Consider the following 20372-nt stretch of genomic DNA (forward strand, 5'->3'; position numbering starts at 1 on the left):
CACACGGATGAGGGGAAAATACAAGCACCAAACCGGACAGCACAACATACTGCACTGGGTTAATCCACCAGAGTGCCCACAGCACACCAACAGAACTGAAACCAAACGAAAACGCCGGTGCTGCACACATGGACTGGGTTAATGAACCGAAAAAAAAAAATCACTCCCTCATATCTCACAGTAAACCAATATTCCCCATCAGGCGTCAGGAGTCACTGCCAGGGTGAGACTGCAAACGTGACACTGATTGACCGGTTAGTTTTATTCATCTTTGTGCAGATTATGGGGTTCCAGTGTTACAATAAAGGGGCTGGCAAATCCCTAACCTCAATCCCCACCAGTGCACAAGGGCATGGCTTTGCGAGACTTGACCTTCGACCCCTGGGTAGACAAGGGGAGAGAGATGGGCACAGTCAGCAGTCAGAGAAAGACGATGAACTCCCCAACCCTCTCTGTCCTGCGGACACAATACTGCTGAACAGCCTGTATAAAACACATTCTCTCACTCACACACTCAACCGATCACAAGTTTCAAACACACAGTAAAGAAGAGAACCTCATCAAGGCAAGAGTCAGAAGCACTACATCTACAGGTTAACACTAAGTATATCTTCCATAGCTTTTAGCATATGACTTGCATTTCACAAACCAGAAAGTACAGCTTGTGAAAGCTTGTGCAATATGCCACACATCACAATCCCATGTGGTGCACACCAATCACCATGTGGTACCAGGACACCGGAACAAACGGTGACATCACAAGTGGATGGAGAGGAAGTGATGTCATAATTGGAGGGACAGGACAGTGATTGGTCGCTCGGTACACTGCGGGTGAGGGGAGTGACAGGGGCCGGAGCTCACCTTAGTGTTCTCCTCCATCTGCGTGCCTCTCTTCCAGGCCTCAGAGAAGATGGAGCTGACCACACTCTGAGAGCGGGCGTGGCCCGAGGAGGTGGTGTCCGACACGCCGCTGTCTGACTGGGTGGAGTGGTTGGAGTGGGACTCTGCGGAGAGAGCAGAGGGACGTGAGTGTCTCGCCCAATGCTGCAGGTGGAGCCCCAGAGGGTGGTCTAAAGCTACGCTGTCCTGACCCATGGACAGCAGAATCACTGGATTTGTCAGGGTTTCAGAGACTGCTTCCTGAAACAACCAGCGGGCGTCCTCGTAACAGCCTGTCTGGCCTGGTTGCCTGCTGCTTCCCCAAACTTCCACCAGACGGACTGTTTTCCTGTTTGTGCCTGAACCGTTTGTGTCTAATCTAGTTAAATTGTTTTCACCTCTGTGTAATTAGCCTCTATGTGTTTGGTGCTCTATTTAAACCCTGCCTGTGGCTTGCTTCCCTACTCAGTGTTGAGCTGCCCTGCTTTATGTGCATTCCTGTGTCCGGGTCAGACACTGTTGCTCCTTCAACTCAAATGGATACACTTATGTTCTGTTGTGCTGAAAGTCACTCTGGATAAGAGCGTCTGCTAAATGAATGCAATGCAATGTGAAGCTGCTTGCTCACCAGGCAGGCTGGAAGAGCTGGAACCGGACTTGATGCTGGAGCTGGAAAGGGAGGACCAATCATATGCCGCCTCTGTGCGCTTCATAGCCTCCTGGTAGTTCACATACAGCTGCTTCCCATACTGCACAGGTACACACAGACATTGGTTATTACGGGACAAGGACATCAGGAAGTCTCCTTTATCTACTGAAAACCTTACAACAGGGATAGAATTCTACCTCTCAGCATCACATACACACAAACACACACACACGACAGCTGGTGGCATTACAGTTACCTTGGCGATGCGGATCCCGTTGACCCACTGGTGGAGAGTCCTAACGTCCTCACAGCAGAGATACTTAATATACTGAGACTTCTTCTGGATCTGAGGGTGCTGGACAGAGAAACACCGGTTCTTACAGACATGGCAGACAAAAGCAGACAGTAGCACTGTCCTTCATTCTTTTCTCTTCATGAAGGCTGAAGAGGACTGAGAGATAAGACTCCACTAGATGGCAGCACAAGACCAGAAAAATTCTAATCTCTCCCCTCTCAACAAAATACACATTTCACAGCTAAAATTTCTTCCATAGCCCAAACTGCTCTAAGAGACTAAGCTTTTTCCACACACTTCAAAATCTCAGCATATTTAGGATTCTTTTAAATAACACAAGGGCTTCCTTTCATGCATTTTGATGAGAATGAATGTAATTTCTTTCTTTTTTTCTTATTTGACAAGCATTTCAATACTTTCCAGGTACCTGCTGTTATTACTGGGCTGAAGGTTCCTCTCATAGTCTGATTCCTAACAAACAGATCTCTTTTTTTCCAGGCATTTCACCTCAATTCACCAGCAGAGGGCAGCAAACAACATCTGCCACAGTCTGCCATCTCAGCGCAGACAGTCTGACATCACTCACACACTGCCTTGCCAACACTACTGACCCACTCTCTCTCCCTCTTCCTGCTCACAGCTAAACATTCGGCAGACACTGAACCCGCTGCACTGCAAATCCCTGCCTCTCAGATCTCAGAGTTCTCAGTGTGCAATGATTTTAAGCTGTAACACCTATGAAGCACAAGTCTTACATCTGCTCAGAATCACAGCTACACAATGTGATCCTTACTGCTGCTGCCTAATCTGTCTTTTTTGTTGTTGCTGCAGATAAAGACAAGTACAAAGTACCGAAAGGAGTCAGACTTCTGCTGACACATTCCACACATAAATGGCTAAAGAAACCTTGTAGATACAAAATAATATTGTTAAATGTACATCATTCTCACAGAGGATGAATAAATTACTGTGTAATGTAGGGAATGTTTTTTGGTAACTTACGGTTACTTTAAAATGTTCACTCTGTGAGTAAGATTTCAGCACTTTAACAATTTCAAAGAATCATGTCAAAATATGGCATTCTGTAAATGCAGCTATTATGGTACATAGCACTTTCAACTGCCTTAGTGTTGACAATATATGGAAGAGTGCTGTAGGAAAATAAGGGGCCAAGTCTGAGCTCTCACATCCCACCCAACATACTAACAAATACATATACAAAAAAAACACGCACACGCACGCACGCATGCACACGCACGCACGCACACGCACACGCAGGCACACACACATAACACGCTGTGTCCTAGCGCTGTGGAGCTGATGCCTATTCTCACCTTGAGGGCGAGGCAGTAGTCAGTGGGAGCCTTGTACTTGCTGCGGTAGTCCTGCCCATAGTACACATTAACATGGTCTAGCTGGAGGAAACACACCAGGTCCCTGGATGCCTGCAGGGAAAAGCAGGGGGACAGCAGGAAGAGATATTGTCAGATGTGTGTGTGCGTGTGTGCGCATGCACGCACATGTGTGTGTGCATGTCAGGAGCTGGTTGCAAGAGTAAAAAGAGACTGACATATACAGTATCTGTCTAATTTTTAGGTCATTTTTTTAGGTTTTTATCTGTCACGTCACCAGAAAAGGGTCGTGTTTTCAGGGCACTACTTTGTCCACAAGGGGGAGCTCTAAGCAACACACGAAGGCAAGCTGCAGGAGGAGAGGAGAGGAGGATGGGAAGATGAAGTGAGGCTCAGGGGAGAGAAATGGAGAGTATGATGAGAGAATTACAGTGGGAATGTACTGATATTCAGAAATGTAGAGGGTGCTTTTTGAAAACACATACAGTGCAAAGACAATGTTACAGTGTTAGCTGGCTGAAATTAGCCTAGCTGTTGCACAGTACATAGTGTGGGAGTATCAGCTGAATGAAGAACGAACAAATGTGGTCACCAGTTCAACAGTACAGTCCATCTTAGGAAATGGCTTTTTAAGTGTTGCACTTCACAACACATTACACTGCACCAGCCACCAGCCACCAGCCAACTGCACGTCTTGAAACACAGAAGAACAGGCAAAGATTGTGAGAGGACAATGAGGGCGTGGCCTGCAGATGAGGTCACAGATTAAATGTTAGCCACGCCCTCCTGCGGCGCTCAGGGGGAGCAGCTGGCAATGTTGGTGTGAACTCTCCGCCTGAGACACCCGAGGGGACCCGGAATGGACTGTACTGTCTGGAGTTAATGACCCACGGTGCAATGGGAGCAGAGAGGAGAGGCTCATGAGGTTGCTGAGATACTGTATCCAAAAACAGAAACAGGAAATACCGCAGGCGAGGATTCATGCATTTCTGTCCTCCCACCCACCCCCCACACAGGCCTAACGCACACAATGTTCAGGGCCCCATCAGCGACAAATGAATCAAACATACTATGAAAATTCCATGGTACTCACACACTTAATAACCAGTATTACAAAACTGAGTACATTGAAGATATGATCAATATTGAGCATGGAAAATCTACAACATGAAACCACAGATGGAAAGTAGACATAAATAAAAAAAAAACTCTAGCACTCAACACTGTATACGGTATTCAATGAACCAAAAATAAAGCCAGAAGTTGTACGATTTACTTTGCACCAGCCCAGATGAAAAAGTTATAATGATGTCAAAAATGTAATATTAAAACAGGGTCATTTATAATAACTGTCATTAAAACTGTCCAGCAGAAACAATTGCATTGGATATCTGAGAACTGGATCCCTCATTTTCTACAAAAGGAAAGAAAAAGCACATCTGTGGCCATAAGTAGGTGGGGGTGTTAATCCAGGTCTTTCCCCACCATATTGTCCCTGTGAGGCTGCTGGTTAATGGAGATCAAGTGGGAGACGGCCAGGATTACATACAAGTGACCATTTTGGGGGCCTGGATTACGGGTGTGAGGATCAGTGATCTCTAATCTGGGTCCACATGTTACACACATGAGTTTACGCGACTGTCTTTCTAGGAAAATTACCTTTGAATCTGACATTGTTTCATCATCATACTCTGCATGCTATCTGTAGTCTGGGAAATTGTCTTCAGCTGCAGTGACCTTATCAATTATGTATGTGTGTGTGTGTGTGTGTGTACGTGTGTGTACGTGTGTGTACGTGTGTGTGGTGTGTGCGTCTCCCTGTGCCCGTGCCCCTGCCTGTGTGTGTGTGTGTGTCTCCCTGTGCGTGTGTGTGTGAGCGTGCGTATGTGTGAGTGCGTATGTGTGCGTGTGTATGTATGTGTCTGCCTGTGTTTGGACCTGTCTGAGACTCACCTTGGCCTTGCCCTTTGGCACAAAGTAGATACCCGAGGCTCGCAGCAGGAAGTAGCGCTTTTTCCATGACTTCTTCCCATCCTCCTTCAGCCAGAGCACACCCTCGATCTCCGGTACGCTCACCGAACTGCCACAGAAACACTCCTGCAGAGACGCACACTCATCATCATCATCATCATCATCACCACCATCCCCATCTTCCTCATCCTCATCATCATCACCACCCTCAACTTCATCCTCATCTTCCTCCTCCTCATCTTAAAAAGGCTCCAGTGTCTGCAGGGGCAATCTATATGTATCTGCATTGCCCTCCACGTCAGCTGTCCTCACCTCCAGCAGAGCTTCCTTGTTCCTGTCTGCCATCTCAGATGTCTCCTTCCTCCCCAGCAGGTAGTTCTGTGGTCGTCCGGGTGAAAAAGGAAGAGAGAGGTTCATGAAGGTCGAACAGTGTGTTTAACGTTTTATTCAAAACAGCACAGCCAGAGAGCTAAAGCTGTCACTACAGTGGCTTTCTGTGGGGGGGCGGTCTCATTTTGTACCTCAGTTATGTGTGGATAAAGGGTCTATTAATGGTGCCGGACTTAGCTTTAGCATCTATTGTCCGGTGTCAGTTTTCACAGGAAAGAATAAGTACTGAAGATTAATTACACACTCTGCCTGGATATGTTCATGCTACTATAACAGGAACAGCATTCAGCAATGCAGCAGAGAGCAGACCCTTCTCACATCTCCATCTCATATCCAATCAATTATTCAGACTCTTTCATCCTACACAGAACTATGACCCACTTCTCACAGCACAGGTCTGAGCCTGCCTCCGTGTGTGTGTGTGTGTGTGTGTAAGACCGCAGTTCACATCTGCTTCCCTTCCTTTTTGCACAGTGAATGCTGAAAGAAACAGCAGTTACACATTTTACATGCAGAATAAAAGGTGGCCAACCTTTCAGGGCCAACCAGCACGACAGATTTTCTGAGCAGACCATCTGGTCAGCTCGAGCCTGCCTATGCGGCTCTGTCACTGTGCGAACGTGTGTCTGTGAATTTGAGTGAGTGTCAGTGTATGAGTGTGCACCATCATGTAAATATCAAGCTGCATGCATGGGTAAAAACTGTAACCTATGCAAGTCGCTCTGGATAGGAGCATCTGCGAAATGACAGTGTAATGTAATGTAATGTAATGCAGGATGCCTGCGTGCCTGAACTGCTGGGCTTACTTGTGGCTGTGTGTTAATGTAACTACACGGCAGTACATATGAGGTTTTTCACTCTGCATGTGTCTATGTGTGATGGATGTACATACGAGCTTTTTCACTCTGCATGTGTCTATGTGTGATGGGTGATATGTCTGTGTGCCTCAGCATTTTGCTGACTCCCTCACCTGAGGGTTCTTGAACAGGGCGTATTTCTCGATGCGCTCAATGAACATTAACTTGTTCTGGCTGTCCCGGGTCCAGTTCAGCAGGTTCTCCACCAGGTTCTCATGGTCTTCAAAGATCCGCTCTGTGAGAGACACAGAGAGACCATGAACATATCCTACAGATCAAACCAGAGGCAATTCCAGTTCTCTCTACTGTTACATTCAGTGATTTAAAATCCACATCTACAGAAGTCTGTGAGATAATATAAGAATTCCATAAGTCCCCATAAGACTGGCACTGACAAATTGCTTTAATACTACCATATGGAGTACCTCCTCTCCTTTAAGCAAGTTCTTACAGACAGCCATTCAGCCTAAAGAGCAGTTATTTTTTCCTTCACTTCAAAAGAAAGCGCTAGCCTAGCCTAGCCTAGCCCCCCCCCCCCCCCCCCGCTGACCTGAATTCCCAACAAACACTGCAACCGGCCACAACCACAGAGCCGCCACTCAGGGCCAGTTACTAGGGAAACGGCAGAAAGCAAGGCCGCAGCCTGTGAGAGGAGGTGATATTTTCGGGATGTACGGTAAGCTCTCATGGCATTTAACCGTTTCCATTTCCGATGAGCCTGCATGGATGGCAGGTGATCACAGCAAGACGCACAGATGTTTTCATTTACAATGTTGAATACTTGGACATAGTACCCTCTTGCGGTCATATAAAACCCTGGGAACAACGGTTAAGGAATCCATTTAAGAATAGGTAATAATTCCTAACGTCAACCAAAATCATGTTTATTAAGCAAAATAGAGGGAAAAATGGTTTTACAAAGTGAAAAGTGAAGAAAACCTTTCCAGAGATACTCTGCTCAGACCCTGCACTGTGCAGATCATGTGCCAGAGCCATGGTGGTCCTAGCTATCCCACAATGAATCAAAATCTCTCAGCTCCTCATCTGCATGACCAGTGGGTCCTATGGCTGAATCCCACACTACATGAGAGCATAAGAAGCAGAAAAAAGGCTTATAACACTGTTATAAGTCAGTATCACAGGGCCCTGCTCCCTGCCCCAAAAGCTACACAGATGCACACTGCCATCCAGTCAAACAGTTAGCGCTTTGCACGCTCTGCCATGCACACTAAAAGCAACCGCATTCCGAATGAAGCGATTCAAATCCTCGTATCTGAAGGATTACAGGGTTAAACCAGAAGGTGATGAATTCTATAAATGTGGATTGTTTAATAATCCTGTATGCCTCTTATTCTAATCATAAGGATTTGTGTGCATTCCACACCATCACATCTCCCTCCACTCTGGTTATGGTGAGGTCAAAGGTCAGTCTGACCAAACAAATACAAAGTCAGCCAATCACTTAGAGGTGAAATCCTACAAGGACATGAAGTTTTAGGAAGACACCACTGTCAGTGACACTTGCCAGATTTACATTTACGATGTGTGCTGAGTAAGTGTGACAGTCAATGTGTTTATTCTGGCTGGGTATGCTAGTTATCCTCTCTCTCCTTGTTCTCTTCTAGCTAATGTCTGAAGGTCCTGACTCCAGAGCCCGAGTCTCAGACAGCCACATTCAGAAAGCAGCCACACAGCATGTGGTATCTGAACGCCCCATAGTTTGCTGCCACCCGGCCCAGAGCACTTATGTGACAGTCTGGGATCAGCACCTCCGGCACCACAGGCTGGTCACTAAAGTAGCCGCCATACAGACGGGTGGCGCTAGGAGACGGAGAAAGCAGTGATGTCACAGCTCCATTGTTCCCAGGGTTCCGCCGCAGAACCCAGAGCCGTCACAATGTCAGAGGGCGGTTTGCACTACCCTGTGGAGTGACATGCTGAAGACAGCTCGCAGCTGACAGTAACTCATCTATCTCTGCACACAAAGTCAGGATTTCTGTCAGTTCAACACCAACCCCCCACCAAAATTAATCGTTCTGATTTTTACGTAAAGAGCTGGGGCTGCTGCAGCTCGGTAAAAAAAAAAAAAAAATCGTTTCCTGGCGTTTATATCATTGTCTCCTCGTGCCGAGAGAGCAGAGCAGCCCTGCAGATATAGGTTAGGTCACACGCATGACCGGTTCGGACCTACATACAGAGCCAAGAGATGAGGGAGGCCCTGCCGGGCACCGCTCCACCCCCACAATGCCACAACCAGAGGGGGAAAGGCGGGCGGGGGCGGGGGCGGGGGCGGGGCACGTGAGGAAAGACATCCCTCCAGCGTCTCTCTGTACCAGTTACCAGCTGAGAGCTGTCATGGTTCTCAGTGCCCCTGTGCCGCACTCAGCACATCACTGGACTCGTCTGACTCGTTCCCCTCGCCTCCCCTCCCCCACCTCCCCGGAGAGCAAACACAACTGCAGCAGCTAATCCTGCTGGTATTTCAGGAAACGCACAGGGGAGGATTTTTATTCTGTTTTCATGCTAATCTACATTGGGGGATAAAGCAAATAAAACAATGCAATGTTTACAGACAAATCATAAGTGAAAAATGAAACGTTAGAGCACAGTGTCCAGTTCAGTGGTGAGGGAGAGGGAGTGTCTCTGTAGAGGTTGCTGAAACCCACACTATGTTTCTGCACTAATTCAGAGCTGTCTGCGTTAGAAGGGAAGGTTTGTGCGTTTTCTGCTCCATGCAATTTCTCTGTCTCATCTTCCATTGGAGCAACCGGGTAGTATGTGTTTTTAATCAATCATTTGTTTTAGAAGCCGTGAGCTTTGGCTCTGGTATACCCTTTAAGGCAGAGAGAATGGGCGGCGGGGGGGCGGGGGGCGGTGGCTGTAGCCAGGCCACAATAGCTCAGAGTCAGACATGAACATGAGCTGGCACTACGGTAGATTTTTACAATATCATCATTTACCAGACGCTCTTATCTGGAGCAACTTATAATTTTATCCAGTAAGGCAGCTGGATATTTACTAAGGTACTTAACTACCTTGCCCAAGCATACAACAGCAGTGCCAGAGCCGGGAATCAAACCAGCAACCTTTTGGTTATAAGCTCTGCTCCTTACCGCTACGCTACACTGCTGCCCAGAAACAGCAGGCAGGAAGCAAAGACAGAGACTGCACATTCATCCACCAACACTGCACAACACTGAATCACACAACCTGGCATCAATTACGCAAACACCTGGACCCACTTTCCAAAGCTACTGCTCACCACTGTGTTCTGACAGCGCAAGGGGGTGAACACCGGGACCAGGCGGTGGTCTTGCTCGTCTGGCTGTCTGCAACACTCACCCATCTGCAGCTCCGTAATGGTCTCCACCAGGGACCAGTCAGGGCTGTAGCCGCAGTGAGACTTGTCCAGCAGGCTGTCCAGCACCTGTCTCACTGTTTGACGTTCATCCACCATCATGGTCTTGGAGCTCTCGTCCGACATGTGCACCCGGATGACCAGCTGGGAGGAGAAGGCGCAGAACACGTCAGATTTGACATTTAAAGTCCCCACAAGTTGCAGATGGACAGACAGTTGCTGGCTGATGTGTGTGTAATAAGCTCCTCGCAGGAAAAACGGCTAACGGATGCGCAGAACCTGCTGCTGGGACCTCATCTTTCCCCTTTCGGAAATGGTCTCTAACTATTCCAAGCAGTGCGAGAAAAATAGTGTGGGGTGATAAACCAAGTTTGGGGGCAGGTAAAAGTATGTAAAAGCCTGTTTTTATCATTCTGTGGAAGGTCAGCAGTATTTCTCTGTTAAAGGGGTCACATTTCCACCCTTCACTGATGAACAGGATCAGGTATAAGAGGACTCTGGATGTAATGTCACAAGATACAGGCCAAACTAAATAACCAAGTTAAAGCTTGAGGGGGAACTGCAGGACTCCCTATTCAACAAGCCATGCCCTAACCATTTGTAGAGGGGGCTCACAGGGTAGTAAGCATGGGAAATTGTACGTGAGTGTGAGTACAAACGGAAATTGTACAAAGTGTTGTACTAGTGCAATAACAATATTGTGGTGGCCATGGGACACACAGCTATTCAGACAACAAAACTGTCACAGAAGTGCAATGTGACTGCAGAAAAAAAACTATTTGACGGAGCATCTGAATATTTCAGTATTTCATGGTTTGAATGAGACCGGGAATTTCCTTGATATGGCTGTGTTGTACGCATGCCTACTGAACAAATCTCTTTTTTGGGGATGAGCGATTAGCTAAAAGTAGCTTTTCCAAATCCTCTCTGTGAACCTCACCACGCAGCAGCACCTCCGCAAAGCATTATCTTACGCACCCTTAAACAGGGCTTAGCGCTGGTTTTGTGACATTTCGGTAAACTTATTTAGATTATTAAACAAACTCCATGCAGCTCTTTATCCTTATTGACTACAGTTAAAGGCTACACTGATCAAGTCAAATGAAATAACCTACATAGCTGCTCTGAAATCCCCTCCCATGTGGAGTATTAACACAGCAAATCAATGCATGAATAGAAAGTTTATAAACTGATCCTTAAAACCAATCAGTACGGACTCATCTCACCCACTGACCTACATTGGGCATGATGCTTACAAATACCCTGCATCGAACAAAGCATGGAAACATAATTCTGCATTCCAATCACGAGGAATTCAATACCCTGCACTCCAATAACACGGATACATAATGCCATCCTCCAATCAGAAGGAATTCAATATCCCACACTCCAATACCAATACACACCAGTAATGCAGAAACATAAATCTATATTCCAATCACAAGGAATTCAATATCCAACACAGGTCCAACACCACAGCAGCAATGAAGCAAGGTCCCACATTAATATCACATGATCCCACCAGATCACACATTCTTACTCAGAGTTCTTCCACAGGGGCTACAACAAATATCTTGTATCCTGACCAACACTGAACATTCTGAGATCAAGACAGTAGGGTGTTTAAGACTCTCTGGCCTGGCAACCATGGAGTTGGAGTTCCTGTGGCTAAATGATAAACCCGGAATGATTTCAACTGTCCTAGCAATTTGTCTCTTTGTGCTTGGGGGGGCGGGGAGGGGCAGCAAAAAATTAACCCCATGCTTATTGAAAATTCCTACTAGCACTCTACAGGCAGACCTGAGAGCCACAGGGTATTTGGCTCTGTGGATTCTCCTGGGTGTGAATGACTGCAGAGACCGCAACAGTGATGTGCTGCCCTCACTGTACCACAGCGCCACTTCACTGTGGCGGAGGACCGAGTGTGGAGGGACCAGAACTGCAAGGCTCCACTGCATCAGCCTGACAAACCAGGCAGTGGAGAAACCACTGGACTGCGGACAAGACTGAAGGAGGGGGGAGAGGATAAAATAACCGAATCAGCTCTCCTGCCAGACCTGACGGAGGAGGAGCGGGATTACTGTGATAATCGCACTTTATTCAGTCTCTGCCCTCCCGCGGTTACTTCTCACTAATGTCGCACAGTTCTGTATTTTACGGGCAGATTACCAGACGCCCGTGCCAGGGGTCCTAAGAGCAATTTCGAGGTCGGCTGGCACGTGGCGCGGTGCAATCCTGCATTGCACCGTAGTGGACAGTAAGCCAATTTCACCACTCGTATTACCATTAGCAACAAACTCTGAAATTTCGCTCTCGATAAGAGCATCTGCCAAATAAATGGCAGTAAATAAACAGACGATGGGACCGTATGACTGCTGAGCAGTTGGCTTTGGATCACGGGAGCCTCTGGAAGGGCATTCTGAGCTCAGATGGACTATAACACTGACCTGACCCAGAAAAGAGCTGGATGGCTCTCTCACCACCTGATCCATAACACTGCACACATACAGGGAAGCATATTCAGGACACATCATTCTCAAACAACTGCACACACAAACACAACTACATTACCTTATTGTCATTTAGCAGAAACTCTTATTCAGAGCAGCTTACACAGGCTAATTTTTACATGTTGTTCATTTATACAGCTGGATATTTACTGAGCCAAATGTGGGTTAGGTACCTTGCCCGAGTGTACAGCAGCAGTGTCCCAGTGGGGAATCAAACCAGCAACCTTGTGGTTACAAGCCCTGCCCCTGATCACTATGCTACACTGCTGCTTATATTAAAGCCAACTACACCATCATCCACTCTGAGTCATTTGTCTGAGTTGGCTTTAATCACTGCTGCTGCAGCCTGAGATGAAGCCTTTCCATTCTTGGTTAAACTGGAGGTAATCCCTTTTTTGGGGAAACGGCTGAGGAAAATGAATAAGCTGCATTGCAAACACGAGGTGTGCATTTTTGCTGCTTTCATTGCTTTAAACGCCGAATGCATTTACCCGTAGCACATACAGTATATTTGCACCACACTGTGCTGATCAAAGCAAACAAAAGCCACCGTCTCTGCTGATGAGTGAGAGAGGACTGGAATCTGGAGCTCTCGAAGCGGAGAGGCACTTTGAGAACGAGCAGGCTCAAGTGTTGCCGCTTAAACGCGGCTCTATCGCGTATTCACGAGCAGAGACTGCAGTGACCCATTTTCGCTGTGTGCAACACTGCACTTCTACCAGAGGATGGGAAATCTGCTGTGCTGCAGGACGTGAGTCAGAGAGCTGACAGAGCTACAGCACAGTGCCTGAGGGAAGCGGTTCAGTTACCTGCCCGGGAGATCGGTACATAGAGGAAAGCATGAAGAAGGCTGTGGTAGTGTGATTGTGTGAGTGGGTGGGTGGGTGTGTGTGTGTGTGTGTGTGTTTGTGTGTGTGTGTGTGTGTGTGTGTGTGTGTGTGTGTGTGTGTGTGTGTGTGTGTGTGTGTGTGCGTGCGTACATGAAAGAGAAGGTTTGTATGTGCCTGTAGATGTGTGTGCAAAAGGGAGGGAAGGTGTGTGTGTGTGTGTGTGTGTACACTATGCCAAAAAGTGAGGTGTGGATATACATGTGTGTCCACAAGAGAGGTGTATGTACAGCTGTGTCCAAGGGAGGTGTGTGTGTGTACATGTGTATGTGAAAGGGAGGGTGTGTTGGTGTGTGCATGTGTGTGAACATGTGTGTGTTAAAGAAGGTGTGTCTACATATGAGAAGAAAGAAGGTGGTGGATGTATGAAAGTGTGTGTGAAAGAGAAGGAGTGTGCAAACATACGTGAGCTTATGTGTGAGTGCAGGCACACAGAAGAGTATGGATTCAGGCTTGGACAGTCTGTGGAAAGTGTGCTCACCTTTTTGACCTGCGCCTCCTTGATCTTCTCCAGAGCCACTCTGATCTTCTCTGCCTTCAGCTTGGCTGCCTGTTCCTCCTACAGACACACAGCAACACCATCACCCACAGAAAACACACAAAGACCCACAACCGCACCGTAACAGCAGTGCTGCTGCAACACAAATCCTGCATTCCCTCACCATTTCCTCTCCTCACCGGACGATCAAAACGGAGCTCTACAACATGGAATTCGACACAATCCAAAGCACCGCGGGTCTCTTCACTCACCTGGCTCCTCCAACACAACGCCATTGTCACCGTTTTGTCTGTTTGCCCCCCTCAGCCGGCAGTGTTTCTGTGTGTCAATTCGATCAGAAGGGAAAAAAACAATTTTCGCTATGCTAAAGCCAGAGAATGGACGGGTGCTTCTACCACAGCAAACTCATCTGGGTGGCATTTCAGGAGAGCTATCCCTTTCAGATATGGCTGCGAGAAGTTCATCCTCTGCATATCCCCCCCATACTCAAATTTGGATGCTCCCAATGTTTCCGAATTTTCCACAGCAGATTAGATGACGCTGCTTTCCGCATGGAAAAGTCTCCGGGGCTGGGGGTGTTGCTGGGAACAGCTTGGAGCAGGGATGCGAGAAGGTGCTGTCAGTAGAAACACCTTCTGCCAAAAAAGGAAAAAAAAAAGAAAAAGAACTAATCCAGGGGTGAAGTTCACCACAGTGCTAATACCCCCTGATTCCTTATCTGTCCATCTCTCAGGCACTGTTTAATCATAGCCAGCTCAATGTCCACCAACACCAGGGATCTCAGCACAACTATGAAGAGAACCAACAGAAGAAGCCACACAATCCAAGCATTAGAAATTATGGCCGAGTTCCTCCAAACGCAGAGTGGCAACGCAGGCAGATCTGCTCCTGATTCTTACGCACGCGCTGACTTCTGCCTGTCTGTCTTCTCATCCCTGTGACAGCAGACATGTACTCCAGGAGAGATCCCAGAGAGGAGTGAGAGGAGAGCAGTGCCTCCCTTCAGCACAGAGAGAGAGAGAGAGAGAGAGAGAGAGAGAAATCTGTGCCAAGCTCCCACTCCACCACTCTAAAAATGGGACCGGAGGGAAAACAATGACCCCTCCCCTTTCCGATCCTCTCTCTCCCTCTCTCTCTCTTTCTCTCTCTCGCTCCCTCTCTCTTTCTCTCGGCTCCTTTCATCTCCTGGAACAGCTGTGCGTCTCTGGGAGCGTGCCGAGTCACAGGGGGTAATCCCCTCACAAACAGGCCTGCACAGGGGGGTGGGGGGAGAGACAGGGGGCGCAAAGCGGATCCAATCACGGCAAAGCCACTCGCCATCCCAACACCCCCATAAACCATAAGAGAGGGTCCAGGACGAAAATCTGGGGTATTAATAAAATAAGGTCCAAGCCTCTTATCAGCGCCACCCCACAATCCCCCCCCTCCCTGTCCAGCTGCCTTCCTGCCTTAGCAACAGCAAAATGAAATGAACGCATCAATAGATAGACATGCCCGGCCAGCTGTTATGAGGGTGTCAAAGGTAATATGGCCGAGGAGGGGGATTACATATATATTAACACTGTTTATTCAGCCTGCAAAGTGCTGAGGTGACAGGTCCAGAGACCGCTCTCAGACAGACCTCCAATGAAGTAATCAGACAGCAGACATGCAAAAGGGGCTTAAATGGATATCCTGGCTTCTAGACCAGTCGCCACTGTACTCCATTTTTGCCACGCTTGCTAAAACAACCCTCGCTTGCGGAGATATCGTTATCGCGGTCTCCCTACTGGCGGAGTGAAAGTGGGGCAGTGTGCTGTCAGCGCGCTGGCGGGGCCGCTGCTGAGCACAGCGTAACACTGACACAGTGAGGCTCTCACAGGGAGTGCGCTATGCGCTCGAGCGTCCGGAGACCGGAGACGCCGCCTTCAGATAAGGGGCTGCCTATCAAACGGGCACTTTGGCACGGGCCCAGGTTTTAATTAAAAAAAAAAAAAACACGATGCACAGAAACACCGCAATACTCTCAGAGCATCAAAAAACATCAAAGGGAGTCAGATTAGCTGGATGGTTATTTATGAATGCCATGAGACAAACAGCTGTGCTAATTAACCGATGCTACCTCTGCTAGCATTCCTGCTCTAATGAGCGAGGATACAGGGACTGCTGGGACAATGTGTAATTAAACACTTGGTGTATAGTAATTGCATTTTTCATAATCTACAACGGCTCCTGGATTTGTTGTGTTTTCGTCTTGAGGACTAATTAGGATGCAGTGATAAAACAGCATATATTTGGTGATTTTTGGCTGGAACAGGCTTTATTTTCCACAGACTGCCAGAGAGGAGAAATTCAAGACTATCTGTGCTGCAAAATCTGGCAATGCAAACATCCCACCAATGTCAGCTCTATTTATGTACTCAGAAGTAAAAACTGAAATAATTTTGAAAGTTTGTGTAGAGTGCAATTTCCATAACAGCCAAAATGCAAACCGCTACGGCAAACAAGGAAAACTCAATGAATTCCAAATGTTTGGAACAGAAGACAAACCTGAGGCTGTCCCAGACACAAACACAGAGTGGGTGGAAAGGGAAATGCGAACACAGACAGAGAAAACCCGCCCTCCAGTGGGACGTCTCTCTCACCCCTCTCTGAGGTCAAGAGGATTATGGGAGCAGAGCCAACGTGGACTCCATGGCCCGGTGATATCAGACAGCACACACAGACAGACTAAACCCTCCGTAATAAGTGAGAATGCAGACGGGAATCCCGCTTAACCTTCCCAGTGTTCACCTTTTCGGCACATGAGCACAGTAAGGCAGCCATAGACTCTGTTTCCCCGACCTTACAAGCCCTGCTGACTGTAATTCTGCAGACAGGGCATCTACATAACACAGCATGAACATACAGTACCAGTCAAAAGTTGAAGATAATGGGAAACGTGCATTCAAAGACATTTAGATCTAAAGACGTATTGCTTAAACGCTCGAAATCTGTTCCATAGACAAACATAAATAGTGATGTTGATGCCTATGTATGAATTTCTTTCCCAATTTTTTTTTCCATTTTAATTGAAAAAAATATTTTTTGGCTATTTTGAAGAATCTAAAGTATAAGATAGTTTTGATTTGTTTATAACACTTTTTCGTCACTGCATAATTCCATTATTTCATAGTTTTGGTGTCTTCAGTATTATTCAAAAATGTGGAAAATGTGGTAAAAATAAAGAAAGAAAAGTGTGTCCAAACTTCTGACTGGTACTGTACATATGGATGCGCTACGTCACTGCAGTGCTTGGACATAACCACGCAGGAATTGCTTTTTTATCCAGCAAAGTGATGTTCATTAGAGATCTCACTGTCTCTCCTGCAGGAGGAACCCCCGTCTTCCTAACACAGCAGATCAAGAGTGTGCCACTCAGTGACTACAGCATCCACCTCAGCCAATGACCCACTTACCGCCTCACACAAACTAGGCATCCCTCTTAGTGCAATCCCTGCAGTGCGCCGCACACTGCTTAACTCTGTACCTTGCCACGCTTCAGCAACCCCCCCGAAGGCACAGGAAAGCCCTGTCCCTCTCCCGTCCCCCGGAGCGGACCCCTCTCTCTCAGGTTCCCCTCTCTCTCTGAAAGCCTGCCGGGCTTCACCTCTCCAGTGAAATGCGATCCGCCTGAATACCCCATCTGCTCCATGATCGCTCACACAGAAACACTGCTGGCTGCCCCTGCACACCACCTGCTTCACAGCGGTGAGGGACACACTACGTTTCTTTTGTCCTCTGCGGGGAGGGCGCTCTCAGGTCCTTGGCTGTCGGGGTGTCGGATTCTCGGTGCGGCATGGGCTGTGTTTTGAGAATGCTCTACATATATGCAAATACCACCTGGTTGTCCCAAACTAGTTTCCAGTTGAATGGTCTTTATTTAACCCTCCCCCCCCCAAAATAAAAAAAACCCTCAAGGACCCCAGCTGTCACACCACTGGTTCACCCGAATTGAATGACCCCCTCACCCCACCGTCAAACACCACTCTTCCTTTCTGAAGGCAGTACGTATAAAGTGAAGACAAACGGACAGCTTCAGCTCAAGCACATGGTTCCCATGGCCTCGTTGCCATGGTGCGCACTGACATGCTTTCATGCTCCATAACCTTGCATGTCTGAGCAGCATTCTCATGTTTCAGTTCATACCAAACACATGAGCCCTGCAGCACGAATTGAAGACAACTTTCTATGAGAGCCAGATTGACATATGTACGGAGTAATGCTGGGATACAGAACACATCACTCTGTGCATATCTACCCTCTCTTATAAGGAGGGAACGCTGAGGCTAGGAGGGGAACACATGGGTAGGGACATCGCCCATTTCTGAAAGCCAAGACAGGGAGAAGCAGGAGGGCATACAGGAGACGATGGCTATGAAACAGACAGCGGTCATGCTGGACAGAGAGCCAGTGCATAGGAAACTGCAAGAGAGGGAGGAATGAGGGAGCTTCTGCCTCCTTATCCCTTCACAGAAACACACAGCAACACCTGAGGACGGGTGGGGTTACAAACAGCCAGTAGAGACAAGCTGAATCTAAGTGGACGAATCAAACGCAGACAGAGAGGAGGAGGGGAAAAAAAAAAAAAAAAAAAAAAGCGAAGGAGGCGTCACCTTGGTCAGCAAGTGAGAGGGCTTTCCGGCAATGTTTTTCAGAATCAGGGAGGTTTCCCTGTCCAGATAGGAGTGCTTGGTGCAGAAACGTGGAAAGAAAAGACAAGAGACAACAATGCAATGATTGTCAATCAATACAAAATGCATATGATCTCTCAGAGTGTGGAAGCACAGAAATCCAGCGCTGCTTGGGCCATTGATTGTGGTCATCAACATGTGGCAGAGAAGAGTCCCCTTATTCCCACCCCAGCTTCCCAAAGCAACAGTCCTGCAGACCAATAAAATCCTATTGCACAAATACTACACTCACACTGATATTTAATGTTCTGCTCAGGCAGACATACGCAGCAGCTTTAGCTGATGGCCTGAAGCTTCATCCGTTTCAGTGCAACACTTGGTGAGATGACTCCCTACCCGCTAAGCTAATGAGACAGTGAAACACTGTCGCTATGTAGCTTGCATCACTGCCAACGTTAACCGTTACTGCAGCAGGCAGGAACAAAGAGAGAGGTGCACAGGGGAGATTAGATAACCTCCGCTCCCCTTGCCAGTGGCGGCAGTTATAACTCAATAATCACAAAAAACTTAATACAACAATACTTATCATGGAAGACTCACCACCACCCTCCCCCCTAATTACTCCCCTTCCCATTCAGAAATACCATATGATGTCCCAGTCAGGGACCACCCAGGAAACCTTTGTGGAAACATTGTATTGTTTTTTTAGTGCTTGTGAGCCCCCAGAATATCGTGGCTCCATTAATTGTAAATTTAATTTTGGTACATTCATAAACTAGACCCCATCTGTGTAAACTGTCTCAATTCCTACATGTGGCTTGTCCTTAGGGCTGAGGTTCTGACCTCTCTCTCCGTCTCTCTCTCACTCACTAGAGGAGAGCACACACACACACACACGCACGCACGCACACACACACACACACACACGCACACGCGCGCGCGCGCACACACACACACACACACACACACACACACACACACACACACACACACATACGCGCACACACACACACACACATACGCACACACATGCACGCACGCACGCACGCACAGCATCTTAACATTTACACTTCAATGCTAAAAAATTATCTTTACTGGGATAGAATAAGTAAAAAGTAAAACATAAAACAAAAGTTACTGTCTGATATAAACAAAAGAAAAAAAAACACGATTTTAAGACACCTCATGCCAAGGTTACGCTCAGGCCATGAAACAAAACAAGCCATTCCGCACATGCACACTTACAGTGTTCAGATCCACTTCCTGTGAGGAAAAGTCAAGGTGCCGCCTGGCCTGCTTACCGCCGGGCCATCGAAGTGATGCATGCTGGGAAAGGGGTGTGATGAGTGGGTACAGTGTGGGGAGGTTGGGTGGGGAGAGAAGAAACCAAAGGGGGAAAAAACACACAGTTTCAGCATGCAGGAGGAGAGGAGGAGAGGGAGGGCGGTGCAAGCAGACTGGAGCTCGGTCATGCTGGGCGTGGGGAGGCCGGAGAAGGACTGCTGTTACTCTGCAGTCTCACAGCACCAGAGCACGGGAGTATCTGATAAACCGCACAACTGTCTGCACAGCATCTGCCTGATGTGTGTGTCCTAACAAACCCCCAAACCTGGACAAATGAGCATGCATCCTGGCCCAATTCACTGTCACATCGTGGAAATTGCTACCTTAATGTGGTGGACTATCCCAGAATGCATTTCCATCACCAATGTGCATCAAAAAAATTATTTTTTTTTCCTGTACATTTCTCTCTGTCTTCTTCTCTGAGCTCTGAGGGGAGTTTCTTAATCTCGGTCTCCTTCTCTGAGCTCCGAGGGGAGTTTCCTAATCTCGGTCTCCTTCTCTGAGCTCCGAGGGGAGTTTCTTAATCTTGGTCTCCCTCTTTCCTCTCTGCTCACGCCTAGACTGCCAGACATAAACATCAGATCAGATCTGCTTTTTTGCCTTTTCCTGTTCTTCATTAACAGAGATGAGACCCCTCTGGGTATGATTAACTCCCCTGGCATTTGAGCAGATTGATTTAGCTAAGAAAGTAGTGGGAGTGCAATCGTGGTGGTAAAGATTGAGCTGCAG

At 47.5% G+C, this 20372-nt stretch overlaps 1 protein-coding gene across 1 annotated transcript in view; it reads right to left on the minus strand.

Annotated features, from left to right (window-relative positions):
* Window positions 1-20372, minus strand: part of LOC118788849 (ras-associated and pleckstrin homology domains-containing protein 1-like) — a 72226-nt gene that overhangs the window by 5617 nt on the left and 46237 nt on the right. Inside the window, exons 6-16 of the mRNA XM_036544982.1 lie at window positions 19545-19625; window positions 18282-18356; window positions 13630-13707; window positions 9736-9895; window positions 6507-6628; window positions 5459-5524; window positions 5129-5272; window positions 3158-3268; window positions 1785-1883; window positions 1508-1628; window positions 862-1004 (exon numbers count right to left, since the gene is read on the minus strand). Coding sequence (XP_036400875.1) covers window positions 862-1004; window positions 1508-1628; window positions 1785-1883; window positions 3158-3268; window positions 5129-5272; window positions 5459-5524; window positions 6507-6628; window positions 9736-9895; window positions 13630-13707; window positions 18282-18356; window positions 19545-19625 — 1200 coding nt within the window. The remainder of the gene's footprint in view (window positions 1-861; window positions 1005-1507; window positions 1629-1784; window positions 1884-3157; window positions 3269-5128; window positions 5273-5458; window positions 5525-6506; window positions 6629-9735; window positions 9896-13629; window positions 13708-18281; window positions 18357-19544; window positions 19626-20372) is intronic.

Source organism: Megalops cyprinoides, chromosome 14 (assembly GCF_013368585.1).
Source record: "Megalops cyprinoides isolate fMegCyp1 chromosome 14, fMegCyp1.pri, whole genome shotgun sequence".
Lineage (NCBI taxonomy): Eukaryota > Metazoa > Chordata > Actinopteri > Elopiformes > Megalopidae > Megalops > Megalops cyprinoides.